The following is a 19,526-nucleotide window of genomic DNA, read 5'->3' on the forward strand; positions in this document are numbered from 1 at the left end:
CTCCAATTCCCCATTGGGGAGGATACTGATATTAAGGTCCAAAAAGGAAATAGTCTTATGACTGATGGTATGAGTAAAACTTAAATTAAGGTCATTAGTGTTTAGTGCATCTAGGAAGAGGGTAAGTTCCCTATGTGGGCCTGTCCACACCAGTAAGAGATCATCTATAAATCTATGCCAACACAATATGTGTGGCATCCATTGTTCCATCAAGTCGCTTGAGAAAATATTCCTTCCCAGCCTCCCAAATAAAGATTTGCATAATAGGGTGCGCAGGAAGTGCCCATGGCCACCCCCTGGGTTTGTAGGTAGTATTGACCCCTGAACATAAAATAGTTTCTAGTTAATATAAAACGGAGTAACCGTAAGACAAACCTCATCAAGGGCCATTCGGTATGCCCGAGTTCTCTCAGAAAGGATTCAGCCATCCAGATGCCCCGCTCGTGTGGGATGCTCGAGTACAACGCCTCGATGTCAACCGCCACGAGCAGGGCATCCGGAGGGACCTGAATCCCCTCTAGATGTTTTAAAAGGTCAGTCGTGTCACAAATATAGGACGGAAGTCCCAAAACGTGAGGCATTAGAAAGGAATATATATATCTGCTTGCTCTCTCCGTTAACGATCCTATGCCCGACACTATGGGCCTGCCCGGAGGATCTGTTTGGCTTTTGTGTATCTTTGGGATAGTATAGAATGTTGGTATTCTTGGCTGCTTGGTATTTAGAAATTCCAATGTATCTTTATCAATCAATCCTTGTGTGAATGCTTCTATCACTAATGCGCGGAACTCATGGGTGAAACCTTGTTTCTCTTACGTCCTCCGACAGTCGCCGCCTCTTCATATTCGTCACATATGGGGTATTAGACTTTGCTCCGAAGGAGTAGCTAGGCAACAGAATATGTTAACATTAAAGCTTTTAACATATCCCACCCTCAAGGGGTGGTCCCCTCAGTCAATACCCTCCTACTTCCTGCAACCATATCTCAGTTTCAATGTCTAGCTTGTCAGGAGTGGCTGGCTCTCTCTGTGCTGGGGCTTTGTGCCCCAGACTCTTTCTTCTTTTTTGATTTTTTGTTTGAGTTTTCTCTCTACCTTTACTCAGCTGTTCTTTTTGTCAGCGTTAGTTAGTTCTTCGGATGAAGAGGATCATGCGGGCTGGGTCTCGGGCTGATCCCCCTGGTCGCAGGTCGTGGGTCAGTGGCTTCCCAGCCTGCCATCGAGCGTTCAGCCAGGTAACGCTCCTGGCACAGTGAACGACCCATCCCTGTTCGGTGCAGGGATGATTGGTGAGGTGGCTACCTCACTGGACGCTGTGCGGTTTCTTAAACCCCATTCTGTGCGTCTTGTATGCGACTCTCCCTGCCTCATGTGCAGCGGCTTGTTCGCCTGTGCGGGTCCCCCACGCCATTGTGAGGTAAGTGTATCTATGTGTGGACCTGTCTGTCTGGGGGGGTGTCAGTCTGGGACTGTGTAACCTGCCTCTGTTCACACTGTTTGTCTCCCTATCACTCGGCTGCATGCTGTGGGCTGCAAGGGGGGGGGGAGCTGTGTGACACTGTGTGTGTCAGCCTTGTCAGTGTGAGAAGCTGTGTGCTGTGGGGCATGTTTTGGGCATGTTTGGGCACTATACAGCGATCGCTGCTGCGATCTGACATGTTTTTTATACATGTATGACGTGTGCATTACTGTACTGTGGAGCGGCGGTTTCGCCGCCAAACGGCGCCATTTTGCCTACACTCGCTCCGGCCGCATGTTCTACATGCATGGCGGCCATTTTCTTGTAGCCTCTCATAGGCTTTCATAGAGCGCCCTGGCAGCATCACTTCCTCTTCTCCAGGAACACCGATCGAGGCAGCAGCAGCGGCGAGGGTCTCCTCAGGTTATATCCTTCTTATCCATTGCCTGTGTCAGTTTTATTGTCCCTGTGGGGGTCTCATTGTGCTTGTGTGTGGTGCGGTGGGCTGCGCTCGCCGCGCTTGTTAAAGGGGCAGTTAACCCTTTATTATCCGGCATTTGTAATAGGGGCAATGGATTCTCAGGAGGGCAAATTTCCTACCGCCTTGGTGGAAAGCCAGGGGACCGCTGTTTCCCCCCCAGTGGGGGATTTAGCCACTATTGTGGCTGGCCTTGCTGCTCAGGTGCAGATGCTGGTGGCTGCTCAATCTACTAAAAGACCCAGAGTTTCTCTTTCCTCTGATTCTGAGGGTGAAGGTGATGGGGCTGTTATGGCGGGGGCCTCCTTATCGGGGTCCCGCTCCTCCCTGGATCTAGTGGGGTCCGAGGTGGAGGCTGAAGTTGAAGGGGTTGATAATTCTCCCCCTGGCTCGCCTGAAGAGCTTGCAATCATGGATGAATTGATTGCTTCCATAAAACAAACGCTGCGTTTGCAGGATGAAGTGTGTCCCCCCGCTGCCTTGGCGGCTTATGGGACGCAGAGAAAACGCAGGACGCCGCAGGTTTTTCCCTGCAATGATGATTTTCAGCGCGCTGTTAAGGAACAATGGCGCAATCTGCGCAAACCTTTTGCTGTACCAAGTAGGTTCAAGCTGCATTATCCTTTCTCGCCTTCCACTGATGAAAGGTGGTGTGTGCCACCCCCAGTGGATCACACAATTGCGGTTTTAAACAAGTCCACTGCGATTCCTGCAGAGGATTCCCCTGTGTTCCGTGATGCCACGGATAGGAGATTGGAGTCTCTTGCCCGTCATACTTATTCTGTTACGGGTTCTATGCTTAAGGCTCTGTTTGCCTCTCTCATGGCGGCCCAGGCGGTCGCAAGTTGGACGCAGATGCTTAGGCGCGTCCTAGTGGCCGATTCGGCCTCGCCGGCGACCCTGGATATGGTGGATCAAATCCACCAGGGTGTCATGTATCTGTGTGATGCGGACTTGGACCTAGTCCCGTTGGCTGCACGTGTGCACAGCGTGGCGGTGTTGTCTCGCCGCCTGGTTTGGTTGAAATGTTGGTCGGTGGACCAGTCTTCACGTAAGACCTTAGCCAATCTGCCTTATGATGGGTCTCGCCTTTTTGGGGAGTCCTTGGATGTGTTGATTAAGGGGATCACCGGAGGTAAGAGCACTCTCTTGCCCCATTTCCCCAAGGCTAAGGGGGCTTCTGGGAAGAAGCATGCTAATTTTCGGCCCCCTCAGGGGTCCTTTCGTGCCTTTCGGTCGCACTACAAGGGCAAACCGTTCAAAGGTCAAGGCTCTCAGAAGAAGCCCTGGTCTGGAAAACAGAAGTCCGGTCAATCCGGATCCGCAGCCCATAACAGTGCGGCCTGAAGGGGCGCCCTCACCCAGTTTTGGGGTGGGGGGACGCTTGCTCGGTTTTCTTCAGCCCTGGTTGGCCCGCGTGCGGGACAGATCGGTTCAGGAGATCGTTCGATCTGGTTACAAGATCGAGTTTCTCTCTCGGCCGGAGAGCAGATTTTTTCCCTCAAATCTTCAACTGTCTCCAGAGCGTTTACGGGACCTGCACCTGGCGGTGCGGGACCTGAGGGCTCAGGGAGTGGTGGTTCCGGTGCCTCATCGGGACAGATTTCGGGGGTTTTATTCCAATCTGTTCACCGTGCCCAGAAAGGAGGGCAAGGTTCGTCCAATTCTGGACTTGAAGGCTCTGAACCGCTCTGTGCGGGTTCGCAAGTTCCGCGCGGAATCCCTGCGGTCGGTGGTGGCTGCCCTGGTTCCGGGGGAATTCATGGCCTCCATCGATTTGAAGGATGCGTATCTTCACATCCCCATTTTCGAGGGTCACCAGAGGTACCTTCGATTTGCCATTGCGGAGGATCACTACCAGTTCGTGGCGTTGCCTTTTGGTCTCGCCTCGGCTCCGCGGGTCTTCACCAAGGTGCTTGCACCAGTTCTGGCATTGTTGAGGGCCCAGGGCATTTCTGTCCTGGGGTATCTGGACGACATTCTGGTTCGGTCTGCGACCAGCCAGGGTCTGGATAAGGACCTGTCTGTCACGATGCAAACTCTGCAGGAGTTTGGTTGGACGATAAATTTTCCAAAGTCGACACTGAGTCCCTACCTGGGAATGATTCTGGACTCGGTGCAGGCGAAGGTCTTCCTGCCGGAAGACAAACTCAGAACTCTTCAGGAGGAAGTCAGGTCCCTCAGGGACGTTCCGCACTCGTCTCTGCGGACGTGCATGAGATGTCTGGGATTGATGGTCTCGGCCTTCGAGGCGATTCCCTTCGCCCAGTTTCACACGCGGGGTCTCCAAGCGGAGATCCTGTCCATGTGGGACGGGCGACCTCAATCTCTGGATCTTCAAATCTCGTGGTGGCTCCAGTCCCCGATGGTGTCCGGGGGCAAGTCGTTTCGTCCTATCTCGTGGACGGTAATCACCACGGATGCCAGCCTGTCGGGCTGGGGTGGTGTTCTGGGCGTTCTGTCCGCCCAGGGGACTTGGTCGGAGGGGGAGTCCTCCCTTCCGATCAACATTCTGGAATTGCGTGCGATAAATCTCTGTCTTCATCGCTGGACGGACCGGCTGCAGGGCTGCCCGGTTCGGGTGCAGACGGACAATGCCACGGCGGTGGCCTACATCAACCACCAAGGGGGCACCAGGAGTGCCCGAGCGGCTCGAGAAGTGGCCGACATTCTGTCTTGGGCCGAGACTCATGTCCCGGCGATAACGGCGGTTCACATTCCGGGGGTGGAGAACTGGCAGGCGGACTATCTGAGTCGCCAGACCCTGGATCAGGGGAAATGGTCTCTCCACCCGGCTGTCTTCCAGATGTTGTGCGCGAAGTGGGGTCTTCCAGATGTGGACCTGTTCGCGTCTCGTCTCAACAACAAGGTGAGAAGGTTCGTGGCAAGGACGCGCGACCCTCGGGCAGACGCGTCGGACGCGTTAGTGGCCCCGTGGCATCAGTACAGGCTGATGTACGCGTTTCCACCGATTCAGTTGCTGTCCAGGTTCCTTCGCAGGTTACACTCGGAACGCAGCACGGTGATTCTTGTGGCACCGGACTGGCCTCGCCGGTCCTGGTACGCAGACCTCGTGAATCTGGCGGTCGACGCCCCGTGGCGTCTGCCTCTTCGAGACGATCTCCTGTCTCAAGGACCGATATACCATCCTGCTTTACAGTCGCTGGCTTTGACGGCCTGGCTGTTGAGACCGAGGTCCTGAAGGAGAAGGGTCTCTCCCCAGAGGTCGTTCATACCTTGATCAACGCGAGGAAGTCTTCCTCGGGGAAGGTTTATTACCGTACTTGGAAGGCCTATTTTGCCTGGTGTGAGTCCAGGGGGTTTTCACCCCGCACGTACTCGGTTTCCCGAGTGCTGTCCTTCCTTCAAACGGGTGTCGATCAGCGTTTGGCGCTGGCTACGATAAAGGGTCAGGTGTCTGCGCTGGCCGTTCTGTTTCAACGTCCCGTGGCTTCCAACTCCTTGGTTGGCACTTTTGTTCAGGGAGTGCGGCATCTGGTTCCTCCTAGGAGGGATCCTCTGCCCCCTTGGGAATCTCGTTCTATCTGTGTTACAACGTGCTCCTTTTGAACAGATCAGGGAGATCTCGTTGTCTATGTTGTCAAAGAAGGTCGCCTTTTTGGTTGCGATCACTTCGGCTCGCAGTGTGTCGGAGCTGGCGGCTTTGTCCTGCAAGTCTCCGTATCTGGTTGTTCATTTGGATAAGGTGGTCCTGCGACCTAACCCTTATTTTCTTCCGAAGCGAGTTTCGGAATTCCATCTTAATGAGGATATTGTCTTGCCTTCGCTGTGCGCGAAGCCTAAACATCCAAAGGAGGTGAGATTACATTCTTTGGATGTTGTTCGGGCGATAAGGGTTTACCTTAAATCGACTGAGTCTTTTCGAAAGACGGACTCCTTGTTTGTTCTTCCAGAGGGTCCTCGGAAGGGCATGGCGGCGTCCGCCTCTACCATCGCCAAATGGATCAGGCAGACCTTTGAACAGGCCTATGCTTTGCAGGGGAAGGTTCCCCCTGTGCCTGTGAAGGCGCACTCTACTAGATCTCTGAGTACGTCTTGGGCCTGTCGTCATGGGGCTTCTGTAGCCCAGGTGTGTAAGGCGGCGACCTGGTCGACCGTGCACACTTTCACAAAATTCTACAAAGTAGATGTTCAGGCATCGGCGGATGCTTCCTTTGGCCGCAAGGTTCTTAGTGCGGCAATTCCCTAGGGTCCCTTGTTGGGGACCTCTGGCTGTTGGGATAAGTTTTTTATCCCCTGGTTATTTGTCTTTTCCTGGGTTGTTGCTCCTGTTGAGCACTTGTTTTTCCTGTAGCCCAGCTGGTTTCCTTCCTTTGGTAAGGTTCCTTTCTTTGATGCGGAGACTGCGTTGCCTTTCGGCGCGGATGCGTTTCCCACCCCTCATGTTTGCACTGCTTTGGGACGTCCCCATATGTGACGAATATGAAGAGGCGGCGACTGTCGGAGGACGTAAGAGAAAACAGAATTTTTGTAAAATCTTACCTGTAAAATTCCTTTCTCTGAGTCCTCCGACAGTCGCCGCCCCCGCCCCTCTTTTGGGGTTTGGTTGTATACTCTACTGCTATTCCACTGAAACTGAGATATGGTTGCAGGAAGTAGGAGGGTATTGACTGAGGGGACCACCCCTTGAGGGTGGGATATGTTAAAAGCTTTAATGTTAACATATTCTGTTGCCTAGCTACTCCTTCGGAGCAAAGTCTAATACCCCATATGTGACGAATATGAAGAGGCGGCGACTGTCGGAGGACTCAGAGAAAGGAATTTTACAGGTAAGATTTTACAAAAATTCCTGTTATTTCTGCAGATTCCAACGGACGATACCAATGTGTGTTGCTTAGGACTTTTAAGCACGTGTTCATATTGGGTGCAAGTCATAATGACAATATTGCCACCCTTATCTGAGGGTTTTATTACTATAGATTTATTTGACTGTAATTCCTAGAGTGCTGAACATTGTTCCATATTCATATTACTGTCAAAGGTTGGCCATACCACAGTCTTAAGGTCCCGTGCAACACATTCCACAAATGTCCAGATCCGTGGATTTGTAGTCAGGTCTGGAAATTTCTGTGATTTTAGTTTGAGCTTATGTTTGTTCCTGCTCATGATGTTATGTTCAGATGGAGGCACTACTGTGTTTTCACCATCTACAATGGACACTGCCTCAGGGTTCCCCTCCTCATAAAGGAGGATGAGATCCCTGAGGGCCCTACATTCAGCCATTGTAAAAAAAAAAGTGTTTTTTCTGCTAAATCTCTTTCAAGTTTAGTTTGTTTTCTCTCCTCATCAAATATATACTTATACGTTAAGTTTTGCGCAAAGAGATGAAGGTCTTTTATGGTTTCCCTCGGATCTAGGGAATTAGAGGGACAAAAGCCTAGTCCTAGTTGTAGGACCTGAATTTGGGCAGGGGTTAGTATTACATCAGATAAGTTGATAATATTTAATTTGTTGGAGCTGCCATCTGTCCCAAGTTGGTCGTTTGGTGTACAAATGGATTCAGACTTCCTTGTCTGGTCATTTTGGGCATCGGTGTTGCCGGTATCTCTAAAAAACCGTCATCAATTACACCAGATAAGCTGTATGTACCAGCTGCACCTTTGGTTAAAACTTTTTGTAGTATCGGTGTGAGATTTGAAGATTGTGCTGTTCTATCTTGTGCAATTTTTTGTTGTTAATGGGGTCTGTAGCTGATGGGCCATTGCTATTACGACCCCCTTTTCTGTGATTTAGGACGTGTGCTTTGAAATGTTGTAGTTCTAGATCGTGTGTTCTGTGAAATTGTACTAGAAAGAGATGAATCCGATTCCATCGTCTCCTCTATTGTGTCATGTGTAGTGTATGTGTCTCAATTGTGTGCTCGAGTGAATCGTGTTTTGTCTGTCCATCGATAGGCGTGTCCATCACTAAAAGCCTGTTTATCTCTGTTGAATTTAGACTGCTTTTTGGAGATGATTTCTTTATTGAGGATTTCTAGCCGATTTTTGAAATCTTTGAACTATTTTAATGAATAATCCAATATAGGGCTGCAACTAACGATTAATTTGTCTGTCGACTAATCTATCGATTATTTTTACGATTAGTTGACTAATCTAACGATTATTTTTATTTTATTTTTTTTGCTTAATTTAGTGCTTTTTTGATTAGCTAATTAATCCTGTAATTAATACAGACCCCTCAGTAAGCCCCCTCCCAGTACAGACCCCACAGTAAGCCCTCCCACCTAGTACAGACCACTTAGTAAGCCCCCCTCCCAGAACAGACCCCTCAGTAAGCCCTCCCACCTAGTACAGACCACTTAGTAAGCCCCCTTCCCAGTGCAGACCCCTCAGTTAGCCCTCCCACCTTGTTCAGACTGTACTAGGTGGGAGGGCTTACTGAGGGGTCTGCACTGGGAGGGGGGCTTACTAAGTGGTCTGTACTAGGTTGGAGGGCTTACTGAGGGGTCTGTACTGGGAGGGGGGCTTACTAAGTGGTCTGTACTGTACAGACCACTTAGTAAGCCCCCCTCCCAGTACAGACCCCTCAGTAAGCCCTCCCACCTAGTACAGACCATTACAAGCCGCCACAGTACAGTACAAGCCGGTGTAGCGCCGCACATGTGACATCTCTAAGTACCTGGGTGATCGGGGAGGATGGCGAATGTGTTGCGGCAGAAGCTGTGGCAGAGTACAGGGGTGCTGGAGATGGTCAGCGCTCACCTGTTGTCCCCGACATCGGTGTGGACGGAGCCCGGGGGGGGGGGGATTTCACCCGGCCGGCAATGCTTCAAGCGGCGCTGCGGCCAGCTAGGGGGCGTGTGACGTCACGTGTTGACGCGTCAACGCCTTTCACGCACGTCGACGATTATTTGTAGTCGACGCGTCGTGGCAGCCCTAATCCAATATATGTGATGTCTCCGTATACTTGTCTTTTTTTGTGCACATTTGTATAATGTAAGAAATTGAAATAAAGCTTGTATTTTCTTCTTTTTTAATGATTGGTGGTTTAACCTTTTATTAATTACCATTAAAATCCCAGCTGTTTGCTTAAGCCCTCATATTTGCCATGATGTGGTAGGACTTGGTAATCTTTGATTTTCAATCTCCAAACTCATGGTATGGCGATGGAAGCCAATTTTGCACCCTCATACTCCAACCTCACCATGGGTTTTTGTAGAACTCATTCATATGGAACAACAATCCTTTTGTGCAACATCTGGTTTTCTTTGGCAAATACATAGACAATATCATCGTTATTTGGGGTGGCACTTCCACCCTGATCTATGACTTAGTCGAACACTGCAATTCCAACCATTTAGGCCTCTCTTTCACCTCTGTCTGGAACCAGGAGTACCTGGCATTCTTAGACCTTCAACCCTGTATTGAAGGTAATTCCATCTTTGCCTGCAATTACACCAAACACCCCTGCAGGTAATTCCTACTTGCACTTCGATAGTTGTCATCACCCGCAGTGGGCTAAAAATATACCCAAAGACCAATTCTGCCGTCTGAGACAGAATTGTACCAGAGGCTACGACTACATCTCTGAGTAAAGTTCTCAAAAATAAATTTGTGTTAAAAGGGTACCCAGAAACATTGATAGACCAAACCTATACAACCTTTCTCTCAGGTAAACCACCTAAAGCTAAGAAACCCTCAGAAAATCCTTCAGTAAGATTCATTACTAGGTATCATGGCCAATATAGAAAAATGAAAAGCATCTTGAAAAAACATTGGAACATCCTCACACAGGATCCACACATACATTCTAGTTTGTGATTAAACCTAAGGTCACTTATAGGAGGAGAGCCCCCACTTTGAAAAATAAAATAGCACAGAGTAAACTAAAATGCCAAAAAGAGTCAAACCCGTTATGTCTAATCCCTTTGAAAAGGATGTATTGCTGCCGAAAAGCCCTTTGCAAACCTTTTTTTGTGAAACATGGCCAAAAAAACTTCATCCATCAAGGTAAAACTTATAATATAGACAACTTCTATAACTGCTCCACTGATTATGTTGTCTGCTGCCTCACATGTTGCCGTTGTCAGCTCCTCTATGTTGGTCGCACTGAGACTACGCTTCGGCCAACACCGGCGATTTGTTGAAAAAGGATGCGACCAACATAGCGTGCCACGACATTTCTTAGAATACCACAACAGGTGCACTACTGGTTTGCAGGTCTGGATCATAGAAGCCATTCCTAAACATCTATCCGAAGCAGAACGCTTCTCCAGATTATGCCAGCATAGTTTTATTCAGTGGTCATACAGTTTGTGAAAGCTTATGGTACTGTTGTTGTTTTTTTTTATCTATTTTTTTGATTATAATTTTTTTTATTTTATTTATTATTTTCTTTATTATTTTCTTTTTTATATTATTTTGAGGTATTTTAAATTGAATTGCCCCTTCAAATGTCCTGTGTTATCTTGCTGAGCGTGTATATATGTGTGTGTGTATATATATATATATATATATATATATATATATATATATATATATCAGGCTCCTATTCCCTTCTGTATCACTTGACAAAGGAGCAGGCATGCTCAGTTGGAGCTTTGCGCATGCTCTGAAATGCGTTGTGGTTCTTCTCTGCCCTTCTGGTGATGTCACGCGCTGAATGACGCTGCGCACTGAGTTGGTCCACCGCAAGCCATACCCAGAAGACGCAGGCTAGCCGACACTCTCCCGTCTCCCGCAATCATCTCGGCTATCATAATTCTGGACCAAAGGTGCACATTTGCAGGATGTCTGTCACTGTGCTTGCAGCCTTTTATGAGCCCTTGTTGATCAGCAATCATGTGAATTTTCAATTGTCTGCCTGTCTGATCGTCTAATAAAATACTGCACTTAGAGGCGCTTTTCTTTTTCTTTGCATTTAATTTAACAGAGCTGGCTTCACTCTTCAGAAGAGCTGTCCCTGCCCTTAGTGCATGTTGCTGATCAGACTTTTACATTTACAGGTGTACTCTCCTTAGTAATGGATTTTATTTAATGGACTGTGTTCTACTTGTCCTGTTGACACTATACCTTGTGCGCTAACGTTAACCCCTTGAAGAAAGAAGTTCAGTCTGTGTTTATGTTCAGCTTTAAAACTGGAGCTTTAGGAGTGTATGAGTTAACATTTGTATTCCTCTCCAGGCTCTGCCTCAGTATCTTCAATCAATTTCACTAAAAACTGTGATGAAATTCAGGTTCCTCCACCTGTACCTCCTCGTAGACGACCAGAATCTGCCCCAACTGAATCATCCCCGTCAAAGGTAAATGTACAAGTATGTTTCTTGGCATTGCTTTATAAGTTGCAGCATTGGTTTCTAAACATCCTTTTAAGATGACATGAAAGCTTAGCTTCAGACAGAGAGTACTCAGAGAGCTTAGCTCAGTGATAGCCAAGCTGCTCTTCCTTATTTTTAAGACCCCTTAAAGTGGTTCTAAAGCTTTTTGTGCTGCAGTTGCCTTCCAACCCGCCCCCCCCCCCCCAACACACACACACACACACACCTTTTTCCTTACCAATCCAGCAATGTGCAATGTTCATCCAGTCCAACAATGTGCACGAGTCCAGCGGTTCCCACCGCTGTATCTCTCCTCATTGGACAGATTGATAGCAGCAGGAGCGATTGGCTCCTGCTGCTATCAATCAAATTCGAGAGCAGGGCCGAATCCAGCTGTCTGTAGCAATGGACACAGCAGCGCCGGACTCAAGCTTTCCTTGGGAGCACCTGTTGAAAAGAAGGGGCCTAGAGTGCCCATAGGGGAACCCAGAAGAAGATGATCGGCGCTTTTCTGTGCAAAACCATTGCACAGAGCAGGTAAGTATAGGCATGTTTTTATTTTAAAAAAAAAAAAAAAATGAAGCTTTGAACCACTTTAATGACATAAATGTACCAATTGACTGGCGTAATGCAATTGTGGTTCCAGTATTCAAAAAAGGGTCTAGATGTGTGCCCGAAAACTACTTTGCTACTTCTACTGTGAACACCGTCACTGACTGTTGTCTATAACCTCCTCTGCCTGCAGATCAGTCTGCTTATGAGTACTTTTGAGTCCATTTAACATTCTGCCATTTCACACAGCCCTGTTGAAGGGGTATTGTGTGGCCCCTGAAACGCATTGGTGTCCTGTGCCCTGCTTGTTGTAACCAGTTAAACAGTGGTAGGGTAAAGGGTCCCGGTAATGCTCATTGTACCAAAATGGCCCAGAAGGACATGGTACACATATATACTCAGACTTCTTGGCGTGCAAGCCTTGGCTTCTTCCAAACAGACCAGACTTACTGGCCCCCTATTCCATCCTGCTTCTTAGTCACTGGCTTTAACAACATGGCTGATAAAACTTATGTCCTATAGGACACCTTACTCAGGGCAAAAAAAAATACCAACTCACACAAGAATTGCCATCACACAGGGAAGGCTTACTTAGCATGACATGAACACAGACCATTGAAGTACTCTCACTTATATTTTGACCTTTCTTTAGTCTGGAAGACTTTTCTTCAGGGAATTGCTCATATAAATCCCTCAATTCAAACTCCTTTGTCACCTTGGGCTTGCATCCTTTGCTTTTTGTAATTCAGAAACCAACCTTTGAACAAATTAGAGACATTCCTTTGGAATACCTCATGTGTGAGGTTGTCTCCCAGTTGCCATTACTTCTGTTGATATCTCTTTCCTTTAAAGAGCCTTTTGTTGGTTGGCACAGGCCAAAACCTTACTTTTTATTTAAAGTGGTTGCTAAGCCACTATGTTAAGCCATCCCCTCTGTTAGATCGCAACCTATATTCAATTCCTGTCCTTTAAAAAAAAAAAAAGATGAATTCTACCTGTTTTCACAACACCTATCGGCGCTCATGTCAATCCCGGCTCTTTCCTCTCCCTGTCTGACATCTCCAGCAGGCAAGGCCTGAGAACTTCCTCTGATGTGAGGAAAGGAGGAGAGAGCCAGGAGTCACGCGAGCTCCGGTAGGCGCTGTGAAAACAGATAAAATCCTCTTTATTTATTTTTTTGGGCTGTCCCCGCGATGTTCTGATTCCGTTCAGATTCGGTTCAGAACCGATCATCCGGTCCAGGTCATTGATTTTTGGCCTGGACCTGGTGATCGGTTCTGACCAATTGCAGAATGTCCTCTGCCTGTATAATGTAACACAGGCACAGGAAATTATGCAATCTCCTCTCCTGGAGCCCTTTTTGGTTCCAGCGTGAGAGAAGAGAACATCAGACAGTGAGTACACAAGCACTACACTGACACCAGTACACGTAGGCACATTTGTCACCCCTTGATCACCCCCCAGTTATTCCTTTCACTCCCTGTCACAGTGTCACTATATGCAGTATACAGATAATTTACTAATCACTGGTGTCACTTGTGACGCAAGTTAGTGTGAGAGGCAGTTAGTGGCGGTTTAGCGGCAGACCCAGATAGGTTTAGGGTACCCACCATATATGCCCTAATAAAGATTATACCCCATAATCACCCACAGTTAACCCCCTTCATTGCCCTGTCACAGTGTCACTATTATAGAGTACAGGTCTTTTTTCTGTGTACTCTATTAGTGTCACAGGTGACATTAGTTAGCGGTAACGTTAGCGTCAATCCGGGACAGCATTAGATTGCCCGCAACATATTTAGTAATACATTTTAACCCTTTGATTGCCAGCGACACACAAACACTAAACACCTCCGTTACTAGTAAAGTGTCTGAACGGATCAATATCTTTGATCAGATCAGAACTATACTAGCGTCCCCAATAGTTTAGTATAGTGTTAGCAGGATCAGCACCGACAGCGTTAGCAGAGTCAGGCCAAATTTCTGCTAGCACTAGCAGTTACATTTTTTGATAGCGGTTCAAACAGTCCTTGACAACCACGTGCTTTTTTACCTGTGAGTCACACTAGGGACCTATAAATTTATTGGCCAAAATGTCCAAACAGAGGTACACTGGTGAAGAGGCCTACACGATGCTGAGCATGACAGATGAGAGTGATGGGGAAGCCTCGCTGTCAGAATCAGGCTCAGTATTCAAACCAGTAGAGAGCAGCAGCACCCTTACAGATAGCTCTGACAATGGAGTAGTGGTCCCTGCTGGGGTCAAACGTACTGGACCCCGTTCTTCTGTTGCTGAGGTGAAACAATCTCAGGGTTCTCATATGCAGCGGATATAGGCGTGACACCTGTTTTTTTTTGTTACTCCTGTCCTGGCCAGCCTGGTCTATGCATCGGGGACTGTTTCCGTCACTATCACACACTAGTAAAGTATTAGTATATTGTATAGCACGGCACAGTCTAGGGCACACTTTCACACAGTCTTGAAACGTTTAAAGTTTTTTTTACAGTTACAAAAAAGGGTAAAAAAAGTTACAAAAAACAAAACAAGAAATAAAAAAAGCCAAAAATAGTTGTTGTTTTATTGAGTTCATTTTCTGTTTTTACTGTTTTACTATACTTCATAATATACTGCTATAATGTAATGTTTTATTGTTGCTGTGTTTTTTTATTGTTAACCATAGTTTCTCTTACGTCCTCCGACAGTCGCCGCCACCTCTAAGTCATCACTATTGGGTATTGACTTCCGTTCCGCAGGAGTAGCTAGGCATAAGACTTAGTCAAAAGAACAAAAGCATTTGCATAGACACACCCATGGGGGCTGTCCCACTGATCAATACCCCCCTGCAGTGATCACTCCCAACTGCCTAGCGTCAGGAGTAGTTAGGCTTTTCCCTGTGCTGGGGCTACAGTCTCAGCCTTTCTAATCTTTTTTTATTTGATTTTCTTTGAAAATGTCAGTTTTTTCTTTGATTTACTAGCTGTTTATTTTGTCAGCTTTAGTTTAAGTGCCGGTTCACACTTCCGCGTGTGTGGCGATCGCATGTAATATCGGAGCGCACTGCTCCTTCATTACATGCGATCGGATGTGCAGTGCGAATTCAGCCATACACTTTGTATGGCTAAATTCCCACTGCACCCGCACAAAAGTCGCACATGAGGCATTTTTTCAGCCGCATCAGAATCGGATCGCACAGTGGTTCACACTTGTGCGATCCGATCCTGTGCAAACTGTCAGATCGCACTGCGATATGCGATCAAACTGGGGGTGTCGTTAACATTTCATTGACACCCCCAGCGTATCGCATATGGCAGTTTGAACTGCCAGATGTGCGTTTGCGATGCGGGAACAGGCTGTGAATTTGCAGCCTTCCCGCATCGCACAAGTGTGACCCGGCACTTAGTCGACTCTTCGGATGAAGATGGATTCTTGCGGAGCTGGGATTCAGACTGACCGCCCTGGTTCTCCAGGGCAGAGGGTCAGAGGGACCCCCAGCCCGCCATCGAGCGTTCAGCCATGTGTTCGTCCTGGCATTATGAACGACCCATACCTGCTCGCAGCAGGGATGCAGCCTGTGAGGTGGCTACCTCACTGGACACATCTGCGGTGCTGCAGTGTCCTGTCCTTGGCTAATGGCATTCCCTGTCAGATGAGGACAGCGGCTTTCCGTTCATAGAGGCACCCCACGCCATCTGGTACAGGTAAGTACTTCTGTGTGGGGCCTCTGTCTGGGGTGGCAGTCCTGTGTTGCTGTGTGTTCCCCATCTCTGTGCCTGTGTGGGGCTCCCTGATGCGATCCCTGCGGGGGTCTCTTGTACATGTGGTGCAGTGTGTTTTTGGGGGCCCCTTCCCCTGTGTCACTTCAGTGTTTTTTAGGGGTGCAGACTGTGTGTGTGGCGGCCGCAGCGGGGTAAAACCGCACGGTCCGCCATTTTTAGTATGGGCAAGCATGTCTGGCTTTACTGTGGGCTACACTACATGCTGTTTTGGCGCCATCCGGCACCATCTTGCTTGTGGCAGAACGATCGTTCCGAGCACATGTTCAGCGGCCATTTTGCCGAAGCCTCCCATTCAGTTCTATGGGCAGCCATTTTCCCTGGGTCTTGCAGCTTATAGTTCAGCCTCTGATGACCTCACTTCCTTTTCCTCTGAAGCAGCGATCGATGTGGTAACACTCTGTGGGGGCTCTGCAGACTGTCTCTTCCATAACCTTCTGTTTTGTCCTTTCTGGCTCAGTTTCTTCTCCTTTTGGGGGTCTTTGGTCACTGTACATATAGCAGTGGGCTGCGCACTCCGCAGCGATTTTAAAGGGCCAGTACCTTTTATTGCACTGTTGTGTTCTAACTTGGGCAATGGAATCTCAGGACAGCAAATTCCCTCCAGCCTTAGTGGGGGACCCCAGTCCCACTGGGGCCCCTGTTATACCTGATTTGGCCGCCGTAGTGGGGTCTTTAGTGTCCAAAATGGAGGTGCTGATGGCTGAACGTGCTGCTCAGAAAAGGCCCAGATTATCTATCTCCTCTGATTCAGATGGTGATGTGGCTGCTGCGGCGGGCGTGCCCTTTTCAGGGTCTCGCTCATCCCTGGACCCTCTGGGGTCTGAGGGGGAGGCGGAGGTGGAGGGGGTTGATGTTTCTCCCCCGGGGTCACCTGAGGAACGCGCGACCATGGATGAGTTGATTTCTTCTGTGAAAGAAACACTGCACTTGGAGGATGAGCCCAGTCCTCCGGGCATCGTGTCCTTTTTTGGTACACACAGGACCCGCAAGTCGGCGCAGGTTTTTCCCTGTCCCACTGAGTTTTATTACACTGTGAATGAACTGTGGCGCACTTTAAAACGTCCATTCATGGTACCTAGTCGGTTTAAGTTGCTTTATCCCTTTGCGCCGGCTACGGAATCGCGATGGTGTGTGCCTCCACAGGTGGATCACACTGTGGCCGTGTTAAACAAGGCTACCTTGATTCCTACTGAGGAGACCCCGGTCTTTCGGGATCCCACGGACAGAAGGTTGGAGTCTCTAGCCCGCCATTCCTACACGGTGGCGGGTTCCTTGCTCAAACCAGTTTTCCGCGTCCGTTCTGGTGGCTGAGGAGGTGGCTGATTGGACTAAGGTGCTTAGACGCAACCTCACGTCTGATTCTGCCCCGCCTGCCACGCTGGCTATGGTGGACCAAATTCACCAAGGAGTAATGTATTTGTGCAATGCGGCCTTAAATGAGGCCCCTTTGGTAGCACGCCTATCTAGTGTTGCGGTGCTTAACCGTCGATTGATCTGGCTGAAGAGATGGTCGGCTGACCAGACGTTACGGAAAACAGTTGCTGATTTTCCCTATGCTGGTTCTTGCCTTTTTGGCGAGACGTTGGATACCTTGGTAAAAGGCGTCACGGGGGGCAAGAGCACGATGCTGCCCCAGAACCCGAAGAACAAGTCCTTTCGTGGCAAGCGGGGTTCTGCCTCTCGACCCACTCAAGGGTCCTTTCGTGCCTTTAGGAATCAAACCAAGGGCAAGCCCTTCAAGGGCCAAGGTAGCCAGAAGAAGCCCTGGGCGGGCAAGCAGAAGCCTGGCAATGCCGGTGCGGCGGGTCAATCCGCCTCTGCCTGAAGGGGCGCCCTCACCGATTTCTGGGGTGGGGGGACGTTTGCGCGGTTTCCTCCAACCTTGGCTGCAGGTGGGTTCAGGAAATCATTCGATCAGGGTACAAGATCGAATTCCTTTCCCGGCCGGCGGACAGATTTTTTTCCCTCAAATCTTCATTTGACCCCAGGGCGCCTGCAGGACCTGCATCAAGCGGTGCAGGACCTCCTTGCCCAGGGGGTGATTGTCCCGGTGCCTCTGGGGTTTTATTCAAATCTGTTCACTGTGCCCAGAAAGGAGAGCAAGGTACGTCCTATTCTGGACCTGAAAGCGCTGAACCACTTCGTGCGCGTTCGGAAGTTCCGTATGGAATCTTTCCGTTCGGTGGTGGCCTCCCTGAGCCCAGGGGAATTCCTGGCCTCTATAGACCTGAAGGATGCGTACCTGCACATCCCCATTTTCGAGGGTCACCAGAGGTACCTTCGGTTCGCAATAGCGGAGGACCACTATCAGTTTGTGGCGTTACCTTTCGGTTTTGCTTCGGCTCCAAGGGTCTTTACCAAAGTGCTGGCGCCTGTTCTGGGCCTGCTGAGGGCACAGATCATTGCAGTCTTGGGGTATCTGGACGATCTCCTCTTAAGATCGAGTGTCAGCCAGAACCTACTGCACAATCTGTCCACCATGGTGCAGACGCTCCAGGAGTTCGGATGGACCATCAACGTACAGAAGTCGACCTTGACTCCTTCAGTTCATCTTCCCTATCTGGGAATGATCCTGGACTCTGCTCAGGCAAAGGTGTTCTTGCCGGAGGACAAGCTCCGGACCTTACAGGACGAGATCAGGTCCCTCAGGGACAATCCATCCTCGTCACTCAGGACCTGCATGCGGTCCCTAGGGTTGATGGTGTCGGCCTTCGAATCGATACCCTTTGCTCAGTTTCACACACGGTCTCTTCAAGCGGAGATCCTGGCCAGGTGGGACAGATTACCTCAGTCCTTGGATCTGAGTGTCTCATTGAGTCGCCGGACCAGAATGGATCTTCTGTGGTGGCTCCAGTCCCCGGCTGTGTCAGAAGGCAAATCCTTCCATCCGTTACTGTGGACGGTGATTACCACGAATGCCAGCCTGTCGGGCTGGGGTGGAGTCCTGGGCAATCTGTCTGCCCAAGGCACTTGGTCGGAGGAGGAATCCTCCCTTCCGATCAACATATTGGAATTGAGAGCGATCAAGCTCTGTCTTTTCCAGTGGTCGGATCGACTTCGGGGCCGTCCTGTTCGGGTACAGACGGACAATGCCACTGCGGTGGCTTACATCAACCACCAAGGGGGCACCAGGAGTGCCCGGGAGGCCCGGGAGGTGACCGACATTCTGTTTTGGTCCGAGACTCATGTCCCGGCGATTTCAGCAGTTCACATTCCGGGTATGGAGAATTGGCAGGCTGACTATCTGAGCCGCCAGACCCTGGACCAGGGGGAATGGTCGCTACACCCGGAGGTCTTCCAAATGCTGTGTGCGAAGTGGGGTTCCCCGGACGTGGATCTGTTCGTGTCTCGGATAAAACACAAGGTGGAAAGTTTCGTGGCAAGAACGCACGATCCTCTGGCAGACGCCTCGGATGCGTTGGTGGCCCCTTGGCATCAGTATCGTCCGATGTATGCCTTTCCTCCGATTCAGTTGTTGTCCAGGTTCCCTCGCAGGTTAGCCTCGGAACCGCACTTGGTGATTCTGGTAGCACCGGACTGGCCGCGCCGGTCCTGGTACGCCGATGTTCACCTGGCAGTGGCGCCTCCTTGGCGGCTGCCAATGCGGGAAGATCTACTGTCTCAGGGACCGATCTTCCATCCTGCTTTACAGTCACTGGCTTTAACGGCCTGGCTTTTGAGACCCAGGTCCTGAGAGGCAGGGGTCTCTCCACAGAGGTCAATCCTACTCTGATCAAGGCTAGGAAAGCCTAATCTGGTAAAATCTATTACCGTACCTGGAAAGCTTATTTCGCCTGGTGTGAGTCCAGGGGGTTCTCCCCTCGATCATACTCGGTGACGAGAGTGTTGGCTTTCCTCCAGTCTGGTGTGGACCAGCGCCTGGCGCTGGCCACGATTAAGGGCCAGGTATCTGCACTGGCTATTCTTTTCCAACGCCCTGTGGCATCTCATTCCTTGGTTCGCAACATTATTCAAGGTGTGCGA

At 49.4% G+C, this 19,526-nt stretch overlaps 1 protein-coding gene across 1 annotated transcript in view; it reads left to right on the forward strand.

Annotated features, from left to right (window-relative positions):
- SOS1 (SOS Ras/Rac guanine nucleotide exchange factor 1) overlaps positions 1-19,526 on the forward strand; it is a 628,878-nt gene that overhangs the window by 563,720 nt on the left and 45,632 nt on the right. The window contains exon 21 of the mRNA XM_082249445.1: positions 11,080-11,198. Within this exon, the coding sequence (XP_082105571.1) occupies positions 11,080-11,198 (119 nt within the window). The remainder of the gene's footprint in view (positions 1-11,079; positions 11,199-19,526) is intronic.

This window comes from Pelophylax lessonae (assembly GCF_965119305.1).
Source record: "Pelophylax lessonae genome assembly, chromosome: 3".
Classification (NCBI taxonomy): Eukaryota; Metazoa; Chordata; class Amphibia; order Anura; family Ranidae; genus Pelophylax; species Pelophylax lessonae.